The 15,625-nt window shown below is 42.0% G+C and overlaps 1 protein-coding gene and 1 long non-coding RNA gene across 2 annotated transcripts in view; one reads left to right on the forward strand and one right to left on the reverse strand.

Annotated features, from left to right (window-relative positions):
- LOC129717532 (homeobox protein B-H1-like) overlaps positions 1–12,337 on the forward strand; it is a 65,093-nt gene extending 52,756 nt beyond the window's left edge. Inside the window, exon 3 of the mRNA XM_055667501.1 lies at positions 9,904–12,337. Coding sequence (XP_055523476.1) covers positions 9,904–10,489 — 586 coding nt within the window. The 3' untranslated portion in view covers positions 10,490–12,337. The remainder of the gene's footprint in view (positions 1–9,903) is intronic.
- The window catches only part of LOC129717534 (uncharacterized), a 74,368-nt gene extending 60,324 nt beyond the window's left edge, over positions 1–14,044 (reverse strand). Inside the window, exon 1 of the long non-coding RNA XR_008726688.1 lies at positions 13,950–14,044. This is a non-coding gene — a long non-coding RNA (uncharacterized LOC129717534). The remainder of the gene's footprint in view (positions 1–13,949) is intronic.
- Positions 14,045–15,625: the final 1,581 nt, after the last annotated feature.

Below are 15,625 nucleotides of genomic sequence, written 5' to 3' on the forward strand. Positions count from 1 at the left end.
GCCCAATGTATCCGTTAGTTTTGGCCACTTTCTGGATGCTGCTTATGGTTCATTCTCCGTCTCCTCACTCCATTCTCCTGCACAGTGCCAGTGATGGTTCTGAGCACCCGTCGTTCGAATATTTCGAACGCTCGCAGGTCCACTTCAAGTATTGTCCACGTCGCATGTCCGCAGAGAACAACCGGTCTAATAAGCGTTTTGTACAGGGTGCCCTTTGCGCAGGTACTCAGACGTTTCGACCGTAATTTTTTGTGGAGCCTATAGTAGACACGACTTCCATTGATAATTCGCCTCCTAATCTCATGGCCAGTATCGTCGTTCTCAATCACCATTGAGCCAAGATACACCACCTCAAACTCATCACCGTCGGTACCTAGGCGTGCCCTGCAACGCTTAGTACCACCCGCTAGCATGTACTTTGTTTTAGACGTATTTATCTTCAATCCAAGCTTCTCTGCTTTACATTTTAGTCTAGTGTACTGATCTGCCACCACCTCAAATGTTCAGTGTCAACGTCATCCGCATAGCAACTTAATTGACTGGATTTAACGAAAATCGCGCCCCGCGTGTTTTCCCTCTTGTCTCACAACACTCCAGCGCAATATTAAACAGCAGGCAGGAAAGACCATTACCTTGTCGGAGTCCCCTACGGGATCCGAATGCGTCGGATAGACCACCCGAAGTCCTCACATAACGCTCGCTCCATCGTAGCCTTTATCAGTCTGGAAAGCCTCCCGGAGAAGCCGTTCTCGTCGCGTATTCTCCACAACTCCTCACGATCAATCGTGTCATAAGCGGCTTTGAAGTCGGTGAGAAGATGATGCGTAGGGACTCTGTATTCGCAGCATTTTTGGAGGATCTAATACCGTCATGGATCGACACTGCATAACTGATAACTTCCAACAAATCTGTCGCTGGAAAATTATTTGGGATATCAATTTGTAGGCGGCATTCAGGATAGTGATCGCTCGATAGTTTTCATAATTTAGCTTGTCGCCTTTCTTGTAGATGGGGCAAATTACCCCATCCTTCCACGCTTCCGGTAGGCATTCCGTTTCCTTAAATCTTGACAATCAGCGGATGCAGACAACTGGTCAACTTGCTCGGGCCCGTCTTGAGAAGCTCCGCTCCGATACCGTCCTTTTTAACTGCCTTGTTGTTCTTAAGCGGCCGGATAGCATCGATAACTTTTCCTTTCCATTGGGGTAGCATCTCCGTCGCTTGCTGCACCAACAGAGTCTCCTGCGTTGCTGTTCTGGTACGCTATTCAGGTGTTCATCGATGTGCTGTCTCCATCTTTCGATCACTTCACGATCATTTGTCAAGATACTCCCATCCTTATCCCTGCACTTTTCGCCTCGCGGAACAAAGCCTTCGCGGGATGCGTTAAATTTCTGATAGAGCATTCGTGTTTCATGAGAGCCGTACAGCTGTTGTAGTTCTTCGCACTCCTCCTGGCGGCGCTTTTTTTCCTGGAAGAGTTGGGTATGCTGTTTCCGTTTCTGTTTGTATCGCTCCACGTTTCGACGGGTGACTTTTCGCAGCATCTAATTTTCATCTAACATCCGTCGACATTCCTCGTCAAACCATTCGTAACGTCGACTCGAAACCCCGCGATTTAGAACGTTCTTCGCTAACTGCTGATGGCTGATTTGACGGTATTCCAGCAGACCTCTAGAGCTGCTTCTTCCAACTCGTCCTCTTCTGGCAGTGCAGCTTGGAAAGAAAGCGCGTAGTTGTCGGCGACTTCTGGTTACTTCAGCCGCGCGAGGTTATATCTTGGCGGGATACGGTACCGTATGTTGTACACAATGGATAGTTTTTGGCGTATTAGGTAGTGGTCCGAGTGGATGTTACCGTGCCGACGTGTTTTGACGTCGAAAATGTCTGAAAAGGGCCAACCATCCATCAAAACGTGGTCGATTTCAGTTTATGTTTGGTTAGGTGATCTCCAGGTGAACCGATGGTGAAGGCTATACTGAAAAAAGGTGCTTCGTATATTCTTGGGGGCGGCGAAGTCGATTAGTCTTAGGCTATTTTTAATCGTTAGCCGATGTTTGCTGAATCGTCCAACTATCGGTCCAAATTCCTCCTCTTGACCGACCTGAGCGTTGTTATCCTCGATGACAATCTTGACATCATGTTTTGGGCAGTGATCTTATTCACGTTCCAACTGCGTGTAGAATTCATCTTCGTCGTCATCAGTACTTCCAAGGTGAGGGCACCTTCATAATGCCAATGTTAAAGAGTCGTCTACCACCCGATTCTGGTAGAAGGTGTGTCCACTCCTATACGTACGCACTATCGTCTCTTTCCAATATACCTCCTGCAGCGCTACAATGTTGAGTTTGCGGTTTTTTAATGCTTCGGAAAGTACACAGGTACTTCCTAGGAAATTGAGAGATCGGTACTTCCATGTTCCGAGTATCCATTTGTCAGTCCGTTTTTGCACCTGGATCTTCGCCGATTATTTGGGTTCGAATTTTCTGTTAGAACGTTCGTTGCTTTTCATTTTTCGCGATGCAGGCTTGCAAGGCCCACGACCAACCCCACTTTCTCGCAGGAAAACCGACGTAGTTTGACTGTTTTGAGCCCCGAACACAACCAGGACTTGGACATAACGCTTGTGGGTGCTTCACTTAGGGCGCTTGTGGTGGCGTTACATGTCTAGGAAACTTCTTTCCGCTGCCCCTGTTAGTATGCGACCGATAGACTCACCGGGGTTGGTTACTCGATCTTCTTATTAGTCGCATCCCGGTTGGCACCAACGAGGAGGTAGTTAAATTTCATTTTGAAATCCAAGATGGTGTCTTCTAGTTACAGGGAAACCAGCACTTTCCTCCACTTGGACAGACACATGTCAAAAAGTGCAATGTTGCCGAAATTTTTTTGGTAAATAACGTTTTGCAGTGCTGCTAGAACGTAAATGTTGAACGCCAAAAGAGGTTCAATATTATTGCAATTTCCAATTTTTAAAAACAGTACTACTAGATTTATTACTCATAGACGGCAAATTTATTTTGTACAAAATTAAACCTAGAACTTTGGATTCACAACGATTGCTATTTCTTCCGTAAGAAGAAAGGCAAAAAACGAAGAAAAAAGCAACAAAAAAAAAACAGCATCTTAATTCGCATTTCTTTTGTGTTCAGGCAAGGTAGCAGAGGCCCAATTGAAGCACTTTTAAGCGAGCTTCTCCCTGAGGGGAAGAGTTTTGTTGTGCAAAATATATGTACAAAAAAGTGCAAGCTAAAAGGACCGGTAATTGACACCATCTGGTACACCCTCGAGCCTCTTTTTTTTTTTTTGCTTCGCTCCACTCAACAGAAAAAGAGCGAGGGTGGCGCGACAAAGACAGTTACTTTCGTTGCTGTTGTTGTTGTCATCGTTGTCCCCCGCTGACTTGACTGGCTGACTGACTGTGACTGGTTTCGTTCGAATGGTTTTCTTGCGCGCCTCTTGCGAAGGCGGGAACAAGCAAATTTTTATTTATTGTATATTCGGCGGAGGAGAGGCCCGTTTATGACAAAAACCAGTTGGGTTTCGCCGTCCGTTAACTAGTCAGCCGGAGAATCAATGAACTGGAAACGAGCACCTAGTCAGAGTCTGAGTGCGCTCAGCAGCGCAAGAGGTGGGGGAGTTTGTGTTTATTTGCCGGAGACACGTTTGACAGAACAACACCGCTAGTCAGAGCGGGATAGCGGGCATTGAAAATGGCTGCCTAGTTCGATATTGATTTGTGTGTAGAGCGTTGGCCAACAAAGCGCTTCTACAAAATGATTTTACGGTCGCCACTAATGGCGACGGTGGAGGCGGATGGAGTGGTGCGTGATTGAGCGAAACGCGAGGCAACACAGTACAAAATTACAAGTGTCTTAATCTTTAATCTCGCGCGACCAGTACTTTGTAGAAACATAGGCGGCTGTGGCTGTGACGACGGCGGCTGTAGCAGCAGCCCGTGTTTCTTTGAATAATGCTTGATTAAATTTATCACTCACGTGTGCGCCGAGTCATGACTGTGCCCGCAAATGGCGACGGCGACGAGGGTGAAGGCTGCGGTTGCGATTTACATGAAAATAATATCATTACCGAGCACGATGTATACAGCTTGTACGCGAGATGCATTCCATCAATAGCTGGCGATGCACATTGGGAGCAAAGACGGGCGAGAAAAATGCAGACAGACATAACCTGAAAACATTAAATAATGAGTAATGAATTTTTCAATTATTCATGGGTTGTTATGTGTGTAGAATGCTTGTATGAAAGCTGTTGGTCGCGAGAAATGTGGAGACGGTAGAGGAAGTAGAATGCGAGTGCAATTTACGGGAGCTTGGCGATTTTTCATCAACAAAACTAATTTTGTGCTTCATTGTTGTATTCTAAATGGCGAAGTTCTTCGTACGAGCGGTGGACTGTAATTGCGGTTACGCGTGATAGGTCCCAGTGGCGAGCAGACAGGAAGATTTCCTCCTGCCCTGCGGTTCCTGTTCATGACGTAGAGGGAAGAGGTGGGTGCGAGAACCAGTTCAGGCCAATTAAATGTGCGAAGCTGGCTTTTGTGCAGTCGCTTGCATTGTGTGCAGCACGATTCGTTTGGCCGACATGTAAATGAAGCCCTGCGCCAACGCTGGAAACGTTTATGTTCTAAATGCTTCGTGCTCCCCCTTCGTCCGTTCTGGGGTGTGCTTTCTTCCCGGAATCAATTGCGTGATTGCTGGGTGGAAAAGAGATCATTTTGCCTTTCTGATTCTGTTGACCATACCCCAACCCAACCGGAGCACCCGAGGGGAAGCTAAATTGCTCGTGCAGTGTTGTAGGTCCCCCGTGTACAGGGTATCGTAAAACTAAACTGGTTCGGATTTGTGATAACAGGCATTTGCGCTGAGTACCCGATTACAGGGCCTTTCTGTGTCATAAAGTTCGCCTCCATTTGTAAATCGTGCAGTTTGAGGTCTTTTTCACGTTGTTTCTTTTGTTATTGTAATTGCCCGCGCTACAGCCGCCAGTTTAGTTGACGACGACGGCGTCGGCGATGATGATGGTGAGGAGGATAATGACGAGGACGATGATGGTAGTTTGGTGGGAATTGGAATGTGGGGAATCTCCTGCGGTGCTTGACTGAAAATGGCGATGCAGTTCATGGTTGCATTTGTCTTATCGGGAGTAAAAACATACCGACACGGTTGCTGTTGATGTAATCTGGAGAAATGATGTACGCTTCCCCTTCGACTGTTTATTTATACCATGTTTTACAAGAATTACATGTGCGATAAACGAAATGTCAAAAAAATCGCATACCTCAAATTTTCCTGAGAGTGTATTCTAACAAGCACGTCACGAATCAGTCTTGAAAATAAAATAGATAGCTCGAATTTGTTTTGATTTTGATGTGTACGGGAAAATCGCAAAATAAAATAGATATAACGACCAACCTGCCAACATTTTTTGATAATATTCTCGTTTAAGCCATACAAACACGACAGCCCGGAACTAGAGATACTCAGAGAGAGAGAGATAAGCGATGAAAAAACCCGCTGATTTGGCAACTAGGTTTCACATATCAGAGGTACCAGATCTCTTCTCAAAGCGCAATGTATACTTACTTTTTATTCGACTCGTACAACTGATGGTGACGGTGGAAGTCCTGGGAAATAACAGAGTACATCGCAAAAACCGTGAAGGTGTTAAGTTTTATGTTTATGTTTAATTTTAAATACTTTCATCATTATTCTGTAGACCATACAAAGAGTTTGTGAACCACCAGTTAAAATTACTATGATGAAGCAACTTTGGAGCATTCTCAATTCATCGTTTATCGTTTTAAACGTGTAAAAATAAATATATTCTTTATTGAATCTTATTGCAATACCTCTCAATGTGTCATCTTTCTTGTTCGTTTGGCTCGGATTTTGACTAGTGATGGGAAATATCGCCCAAAACAGACATCGATAACAATCGATAATTCCTGGGCTTTTATCGATATTATCGATAAGTATCGATAATTTGACAGCTAGCGTTTTTTTTTATTCTCGCTTATTTTCCGTCGGTCTAGCTCCGCCACTGTTGTGGCCAATCACCGACGCCCAGGGAGGCGACTCCACACCCAGGACCCTAACTCACGACCCGTTTATTAACGGACCGGCGCCAACGGCTTTACTTCCTCATGCGATGGAAGGCGTGATCCCAGAGATTTTTTGCCTCAGAAAATCTCCCGGTGTCGGCTAGGATTGAATCTAGACCAGTTGGGTTGGTTGTGAGTGGATCACGCCACCTCACAACCATCGACACCTATGTCGGCGGTGGTATTCGAACCCAGGCGTCGAGCGTGGTTGGCGGAGACGTTACCAACCACACTAGGCCCCCGCTCTGACAGCTAGCGTTTGCGGTAAAAAAAAATTTTTTTTCAGATGGTGATGAAAAAAAAATATGACAGATAATTCAGTTGGATAAATTTCCCATGGAAGGTTATCATGTTAGCTTCCTCACAAAAAAATATTACGTCCTTGCGTGCAGCCTCCCGGCAGTTCACCGGAACATTCGCCATGGCGGACGAAAACATGCGTGTAGCCGTGTTTTTGAGCTCTTTCTTCCTTTTTTTTATTAATTCCTCCTCTGGTTTCGCGACAAAATTGTTGGAATAAATCTTACGCTTCAAGTTTGTCCAGAAATTCTCGATGGGAAGCAGGTGGGGGACATTGGGCGGATTTGCCGACTTCGGTACCACATCGATATTCAGCCGCTCCATCTCCTCCAACGATCGCTTCGAGTAGTAGGCCGACGTCAAATCTGGCCAGAACATCGTGTCTTCGCGCTTATGGTATTTCTTGATGAACGACGCAACTTCTGTCAGGCACTTCGTACTATGCACGTTCTATGCGTTGCAAAAATGTACACTTTGACACACACTCTTGAAATCCGAAACATTTTCGGGGTAGGTTGGTCACACCAAGTTCCCAAGTAATACTTTTTTTTTTATATATGCCCAGCTGTAGCGTTAATACGCTGGAATCTAAGGCTGGGACTTTGAGCGGAATCTAACAGCATTACAGAAGAGCGTAGCCATGTTGCTTACTTCGACACTGCAGCCTTACGGCTATCTGATAGATTCCAAGTTTGGTTTCGGATTGTTTTATTGGTTACTGTTGCACTAGGCCCAAGTTATATAATGAATGTAAGGTCAAAACCTCCAGGAGCAATTCAACCTGACAAGACCAATGTCACAGATGAACAAGTTGACCCTGGACTGGAGGTTCCAACGGTAAATATATGATTTGAATGGAGAACGTACCTGTTATCACCGGTTCATATTACCGATTTTACCTTACATACCACAGTAGTGTTGGCTATACCTTTCCAAGCCATCCAACCGTTGGTACTTATGTCGGCAGTCTTCCTCGTGTTCTTGGTCGTTCCTCATCACGTCTGCTACCTTTATTCATGCCGTCATCTGTCCTCGATCGCTCTCTTTGACATGTCCCATGCAAGACTGTTCGCGTTCCTGCCCTATGTCACGTACCTGGTTCTTTTCGTTGTTCTACTGCGGCAATTTTCATCTCGCAGCCGCAGAACGATAAAAAAAATAGAGAAGGGAGTGGATTAACAACAAAACCAAACAGTACAATCAACACACATCCACATTTACGCTGTCAACATGTTTTAAACCCTTTGACCAACCATAGACGCAAGAGAGTCATTCTAGCAGAAAAAGGGAAAAACGTACAACTGATAACGAATTTCTTTATTCCACTGGGTCAGAGCACACCCGCCCCTGGAATAAAGAAACGACCCCGCAACTCACGACGAAAGCAAGAAAGACATGCCAGACAGCTGTCGACGTTCAATGCATGGGGCATTGGTATACCGAAATTAACAAAAGTTACGATGCGCGACTAACTATTTTTGAGGTGCCAAATGCGCGATAATGGGTCGAATCAAGGAGAAAAAAGAAACGTTCCGACAGCAGTCAGATTGTAACTGGGATTGACATATGGGAATAAAGAAATTCGCGCAGTTAAAATAGCTGATATTTAGTGAAGAAAAAAAAAACACACACACACATGTATATATATAGAAAAATGATAATATGAGTAGTAGTAGTAGTTGTGAGAGAAATTAGAAGGGTTAGTAATGCTACTTTATATCTATGAGTGCAATGGGTGGACATTAGTCACGAGGTTTTGTTAGTAATGTTAGGGTTAGTATAAACCTCGCTTAAGCCCTACCGACCCCGCCAGTATTTAGTTTTGTTAGGTCATGCGAGACTAAAACCAGCGGTGTGATAAGTCAAGCGTAATCAAACATAACGAATGCTATTAGGGTGATTATTGAATATTGAGTTGTTACTATTATGTTATTACTATATTATTATTTATATTATACAGCTGGGCATAAAAAATAAAATAAAAAATTATTATTTACATTATAAGTTGTCTAATCAAAAATTGCGTTAGGAAATAAGCTTGACAGATCACCGTCAAGTCCTCCACCCATGGGTAGGGAAGTTCCCAAGTAATACTAATATAATACTGTTTTCCAGTGAAATGAAACCGGTTATCAAAATTGATCCATTTTTCGTAAAGTTCTCTCTTCATTTAAAATTCGAGAGAATTTTAATTATCTTGAATATTTTGTCTACCCCCTGTATAAATCAGGATACTTTTTTGGCGCAACAATTTCGTTGATTTGGATTTTTAGTGAAACTAAAAATTGTTTGTTGGGTAACAGATACTTTAAACTTAAACAGTTCCAAGTTAAACTAAACAATTACCAGAGAATTACCAATAGACTGCCGCTATGCATGTCCATATTATAAGAGTCTCCTTTTTCTGGGTCTCCTCCAGTAACCAGCCGCACTGACTTGTGCTCATCCTTATAATATCGATAATTATCGTTAACGTCAAAAAATAACGATAATATCGATGGCCAGCATTTATCGATATTATCGATAAGTATCGATAAGTTTCCCATCACTAATTTTGACATGTTCGTTTGGCTCACAACACTCTCTTCGCATTCGGGTTATTCGCGTTGAAAGAGATTTTGAAGGCTGTTCGCACCTACGTGAACTCTCATATGCAATTGTCAAAATGTGCGTGATGACAAAAGCAAAAATATTTCCTTCCTTCTTTTTCGCATGCAAAAACCAAACAAATATCAGCAACACCGTCAACGCGAATATCTCTCCCTCTGAGTATTGCTACCCGGAACTGTCGAATTAGTACAGCCCTACGGGTTTCACTAGCGAGCGAATGAATCTGGGGAAGTCTCTCTCGCTGGTGCTGCGGTGGTTTCGCGTCGAGAGGGGACAATAGTTCATACAACAGCAGTAACAATTAAGTGGAAATTGTTTGAAATAATTACCTCCCTTTGCGCCGTGCGCAAAGTTATTCACACCCCGCTGGTAGGCCGTTTTTCTTCCCTCTGGCCCGAAACCACATTCAGCCCGGTTGGAGCCCCGGTGTGCGAGGTGCATTTTTACACACACGCAACCGGTGCATCCAACCGTGTGCTGCTCTGCTGGCTGAGCTGCCATCAGCCGTACAGCAACCGGCAGTTGATTTTGATGTTATAAGTTATGAACTGTGCATAATAATAAAACAACACCAACAACCACCCCGGTAAAAGAAACAGAAACCAGAAACATGCATATGCCATTTAAATGCTTTATCAGAGAATATAGATCAGCCCAGTTTACGAACAAAACTGGGAAAAGTGAGCATTTGCTGGTTATTGCTCACCCTGCGGAAAGTTACCGTCTGGAAAATGCGCAAAAATAACAATAAACGATTATTTTCTACGTAACGCAACAAATGAAACGCCCCTTTCTTCAACCCAATAAATTTAGTCATAACTCAAAGTGATCGTTAGTTAAACAAGGTCCTCTCTCTGCGTTAATTTCAGAACCAAGTGGAAGCGGCAGACGGCGGTGGGATTGGAGCTGCTAGCGGAGGCTGGAAACTACGCTGCCTTCCAGCGATTATACGGAGGACCTCCCTATCTCGGTGGATGGCCTTACCCAACGCAGGCTGGGCCTCCTGGAGCTCCGCAAAGCGCCGTGGATGCCTACTATCGACATGCGGCCGCGGCAGCCGCCCTTCAGAAGCCACTACCGTACAGAATATACCCCGGGGTGCCCGGCCTTGGGACACTCAACACTATTCCTGGCCCAAGCGCACCATTCCCGCACCTTTCGGCATCGACGTCGCTGTCGACGCTAAGCAGTTACTATCAAGCCAGCAGCCAACAGGTGGCAGCAGCGGCCGCTGCAGCCGCCAACAGTGCGGGTCACCCAGGCAGTAACTGCAGTCCGGGGACAACCGGAAACAACGGAAGTGCGAACAACGGCAACAACAATCACGGAAGCACTGGTAGCCTCAGTAGTCATCCTCGGCGATCGCCCAGTCCAACGCTTAATCCCGGCAGTCCGCCGGGCCGATCCGAGAGCAATCCTCCTAGCGACGATGAAGACGAAAACATACAGGTTTGAGTTTGCCCCGTCTAGCGAACCAAAAACTGCAACAACTGTGTGATTGAAGCCGCCGTGACAACTGAACACTCATATACGTATAATGAACAGAATGAAAATAGTGATTATTATTTTTAATAGCATTTATTTAAAGCAGATTTTATTTTTCCAAACAAAACCATTAGCGAAAACGCGGCGACCTTTCGACGGACGAACCGAGTGAAGCGTAGAGTCGCTCTTTGTGTGCAAACTTCAGCACCTTGTGCATCAGCCGAAGGTTTGAAAATACGTCATCCGCCTGCTGAAGGCACAACGCACAATGAGAGCAAGCCCCATTCTCTGGCCAACCGTTTATAACTGTTTTGTATTATTTAATTAATTAGTGCTCGGCCGGCGTCGGAGAGTGACGCTTCGTTGAACACTTTACTTTGTATGTACTGGGAAGAACTGCAGTGCAGTAACGTACGCGGAATTAAGTGAAACTCCGCGGGGTCCTTTTTCGGAGCGAGTGTTGTAATAAGATTAATTCCAAGGTTTCTGCGGTCTGTTCCCTACGGTTTTAAACGGTTGGCCAGGATTAGCGATCAGCCTACTCGGTTTGTCCACTAAATGGTCGCCCTTTGTGTACATATAGTATAGTAACACGGAAGCTGAAAATTTGATATTAATTGTCCCAGCAGCTGGGAAAGCAGTTAAAAAAAACAAGAAAAAAAAAAACAGAAATGCATCAACCCAGAACAAGACCAGGGGGAAAACGTTGACAGTGATGACGAAGACGATGGAAGATAACACTCTATAAACGAGCGAGAGAAAGAGAACGCGAGAGTGTGAATGCGGTTAATTTTGTTTTTGTTGTATAGATAATGGCAGTAAATGTAAATCGCTAGGCAACAGAAAAAGAAGTAGAAGACATTCAGCCTACCCAGACCAGTGAGACGACGACTAAATTTATTAACTATAGTCTTAATTTATGATAATAGTATTTGAAAATAATTATTTAAATCTTTTATAAGTGTAAAATGTTGTAAACTTTGGCCTCCCCCTCGGCAGCTCAGTTCAATGTGTTAGTTTCTCTCACCCTGCCAAGCGACCGACCTGCGGGTTAGAATTTGACCTTCGGAAAGCTCACGCTTGTCTCTTTAAAAAAAAAAGCCGCAAGCTGCCTTCATCTAAACTTGAAAACAAAAAACGAAATGCTTCGACTGAATGACAACAGAAATTGCTCAAAACAAAACCAGAGTTCACAAGTGAACTACTACAGAAGAAAATCAAAACGCCGCAACACACACACAAACACATATTATTAATCATACAATAGCAAGCTAGTAAGTAATCAAATTGCCAAAATTTAGTTAAAGAGTACGAATTCGGAAAAAGGAAAAAAAGCAGTATTAAATGTCCCCAGTTGAGAGCGCAACAATTGGCTTTATCTTAGGTTTTTGTGTTTCATTCACAACAAAACAAGCGCTAAAACTTGAACTCTGTAGTCTCTACACACAAATATAGTTTTGTTTTATTTTAGGGCGGAAAGATACAGGATGTGAGCTGGAGAAGACAAAGCAAGCAAAATGCTAAAGATTATAGGTTACGAGTCGTTCTATTAGTTTTCAACTTTTCGGAAAAGAAGGAAGCTTACACGATAGTTAGTTATTGAAAAATTGTAAATATCGACATACTAATGAATATAATCGGCGTATTTGTAAGTGAAGTTTCTCTCACCCGGTAGCAGCATTCCATTCTATAAACCTTTAAAAGTGAGCGGTTTGTGCAAAAAATCGAACCACACTGGAATGGAATTAGCGTGAACAATGTTACACCTAACCGACAAATATGACGAGAAATAAAGATAAACATTTTATTGAAAATTAACTGCTGGATTAGTTTGAACAAAAACAAATGGAACCGAAAGAAAACTTCCTGGAGCAAAGTCATCTGAGGGGTCCAACAATTATAACCCCAATCCCGACTGTTGCGTGTCATTGAAGTTTTTGGTTTTCATTATCGACAAAAGTTAATTGTGGATAAAAGTCAAAGATGAGTCGATCAAAGCAGACTTGCAAAAGATCAATGCGCAAAGTGAGAAATATTGATGCTCGAATAATGCAAACATTACAGTAGGCCATGTTTGAGTTTGTGTTCATCTCGTAGTTGTAGGTTAAGTAACAGATGGTTTGAATAAAGTTGAAAGAAAATTCGAACGAGGAGAAAAAATAGATTTCCACGGCTGGGCATGTGAGAAAGGAGAGGAGAACCTCTCTGTCGTTACTACACGAAGGAGGAGAGGGTGTGAAAAGAGGAATGAAATTGGTTTACACGCTTCGGAATGAATAAAATAGAGAAAGAAAAAAGGAACTAACCCGGTGAAGTATTGAATTTAATTGAAAGTTAATTAAAGAATGATTATGTTATGAGTACGTTACGAGGAAATGCTCGTTTTTCGGATTCGTACGATGGGGAAACGCGGTGTAGGTCGTGAAGGTAACATATGTCATTAGCTATCGACATATGGATTCTTATGGCTGTTGTTTTTTTTATTTGGGCGGGTGTGTATATGAAGAAAATACAATGGTAATAAGAAAACTTTAATACGTTATAAATTCACTGTTTCAACTTTCGTCAAGTTTCAAGTCAAGTCATGGCATAAGTATAATTTATACATTGGTTGTTTTTCCCAATTGATAAACAATAGATAACAAAATCTGTTTCATCAATACACAATAATTAATCAGGCTATTGTTGTTTTGGTTAACCTTAAGTGCCTGTAAATATATATAGAGTGGCGACACTGTCAAAGTTGGAATAAAAATTATCTGTCAGTGTCATTTAAATTGAACAAACAACCTATTGAACCATAGTTAACCGTAGGTTAACCATAAATACCAAGAAACCAGTATAATTTGCTGTTGAAGTACGCTGTTGGCCGTGTTGCTAAAGATGTTTATTGATTGGCGTTTTGTATTTGTATCTGTCAACAATTCGACTACAACTTTTTAGCATGTTTCTGTTATTTCTTTTGGAAGTATATACCTGAAAATGTTGTACGTAGTTTGATTTAAAAATACTTCTTCAGTGATGTTCGTAAAACATGACTGTTCAACTGTGGTTTCAATTCTTCTACTGTCCTACTCACGAAAAGAAATCTTCAAAGCTGATCAATGTATGATGTATTCAATCATTAGAAGAACATGAAATTTACGGATGTGACACTATCTTTCTGTTAAATGATGTTTCTATTTTCGAAATCCAATCCTATTTCTACATTTTATGAAATGAACATATTGCTGGCTTTTTTTATTTATTATGTAAAGTTGGCATTGATCAGGATCCTTGTTTGAGAGGACGATGGCTTTCACACGTATACTATCACGTTTCAGGAATGCTTTGTGAAATATCGTAAATTATTCAATTTACCTTTCATTTTCATTAGTTGTTATCAAACTGCTCCTTCAGCACCAGAATACCTAATATTATAAAAACATACCTTTGGATCAATCGTGGAATTTACTGAACTACTATTTATTACGACACTATTATTTTGCTTCAGATGTTGTTCACAATTTTACGCCGGTGACCACTGGAATTATATACACAAATTTAGGTACTCACGAATGCCGTAACCACTCAAACACTGTAAACATGCCTTCTTACATTGATGAAAGTCGCCATCGTAACTAGTTTTCGCAAGAAATTGATCGAAAGCGAAACGGGCTACAATAAACCTCAAAAGCGCAGCGCGTCACGAAATCATTTTTTTTCTACCCCCAGATGAACTATGCATCAGGGTTGCCAAATTTATATCTGTATTTTTCACTATTTGATATTATTAAATTTTACTTCTGAAAATCTGTTGTTTAACATTAGTTAATGTTTAATTTAGAGTTCAAAATCTGGATATCGGCGAGATAAAAAGATATAAAATTTTTAATTATTCAATTCGACGCTTTTATTTTTAAAACTTGCTCTAAACGAAATATTTCCATTGTTTAAACATTTATTGTTTGTGATGTTTACACGTGTTTTGGTGATCTTATCTTTTAAACTTCTTGTTACGGTTATTTTTTAAGACACTTTTCTGTAAACTTACAAAACTCTTTGCTTCGAAAATTACATCTTTTCACTGCGGAGATCATCGATTCCTGCATTTTGTTTTATTCGCGTTATGCAGAGGAGAAATTCGCTCCACGTTTGCGGACGGCTGAGGAATGATTAAGTGATTTGAAATAAAATTTCGTAATATTGGATAGGCAAAATTACCGTTGCATTTTTGAATATTGGGATACAACGACCAAGTAAGTTTTTTTTCCATCTGATTCACATATTAGCTTAGTTTTCAGCTCTCGAAACTAGTTGTCCAATAGTTGCCTATTCTCATGACCGAGGGAATTAGGAAACTGACATACACGTCATTTAAGTCGGGTAACTCCATAAGTGGCCTCTGGGTTTATCAAGGAAGCCATTTTTAAAACTTAATCGTTGAAATCGAATCTTCTGATTATTTGTTTGGCTAGCTCTCTGTAGTAATTTATCAGCCCACATAAACCAATTTGGGCTGCGTCAGAAATTTTCGGAATCATTTGGTATAGCATCACCTTTTGCAACAAGATTCGTAAATCCTTGCGTGCAAAAATTTGTCAAAATAATCCGCAGCAATGTTTTTAATTTCTTTGTAGATTTCACAGATTTTGAAGCTTTCTAATTGAAAATTTTTATTTACTTTCTTGATGAGTGGCAGCACGTAGCTAAGGAATAGAAGTATCGGTTTAGTCATTGTGTCACTCAGATGATTGTAAATACGATTAGGGGCCATACACATACCACGTGGACAGATTCTTGACGATTTTCACACCCCCCCCCCCGCCATGGACAAATGCCCATATAAATTCTTTTTTTTCGTAAGGACCGTGGACATTCACAACCTCCCCCCCAAGCTGTCCACGTGGTATGCTGTTAGCTGTTGGATAAAATCTTCTTTGTCTTTAAATCGGCTATTTGTTGAATATGTTAAAATTCCATATAACGTTTCGGACCACAATAAATATAGTTGTAAACATCTCGCATCAGGTATTCGATATATGCTGATTGGTGGCAACTTTTCACACCCATTACTGGCGCATACTGCTAGTGAATAACATGTACATTTGATGCAAACCAATCTGA

This window comes from Wyeomyia smithii, chromosome 1, assembly GCF_029784165.1.
Source record: "Wyeomyia smithii strain HCP4-BCI-WySm-NY-G18 chromosome 1, ASM2978416v1, whole genome shotgun sequence".
Taxonomy (NCBI): Eukaryota; Metazoa; Arthropoda; class Insecta; order Diptera; family Culicidae; genus Wyeomyia; species Wyeomyia smithii.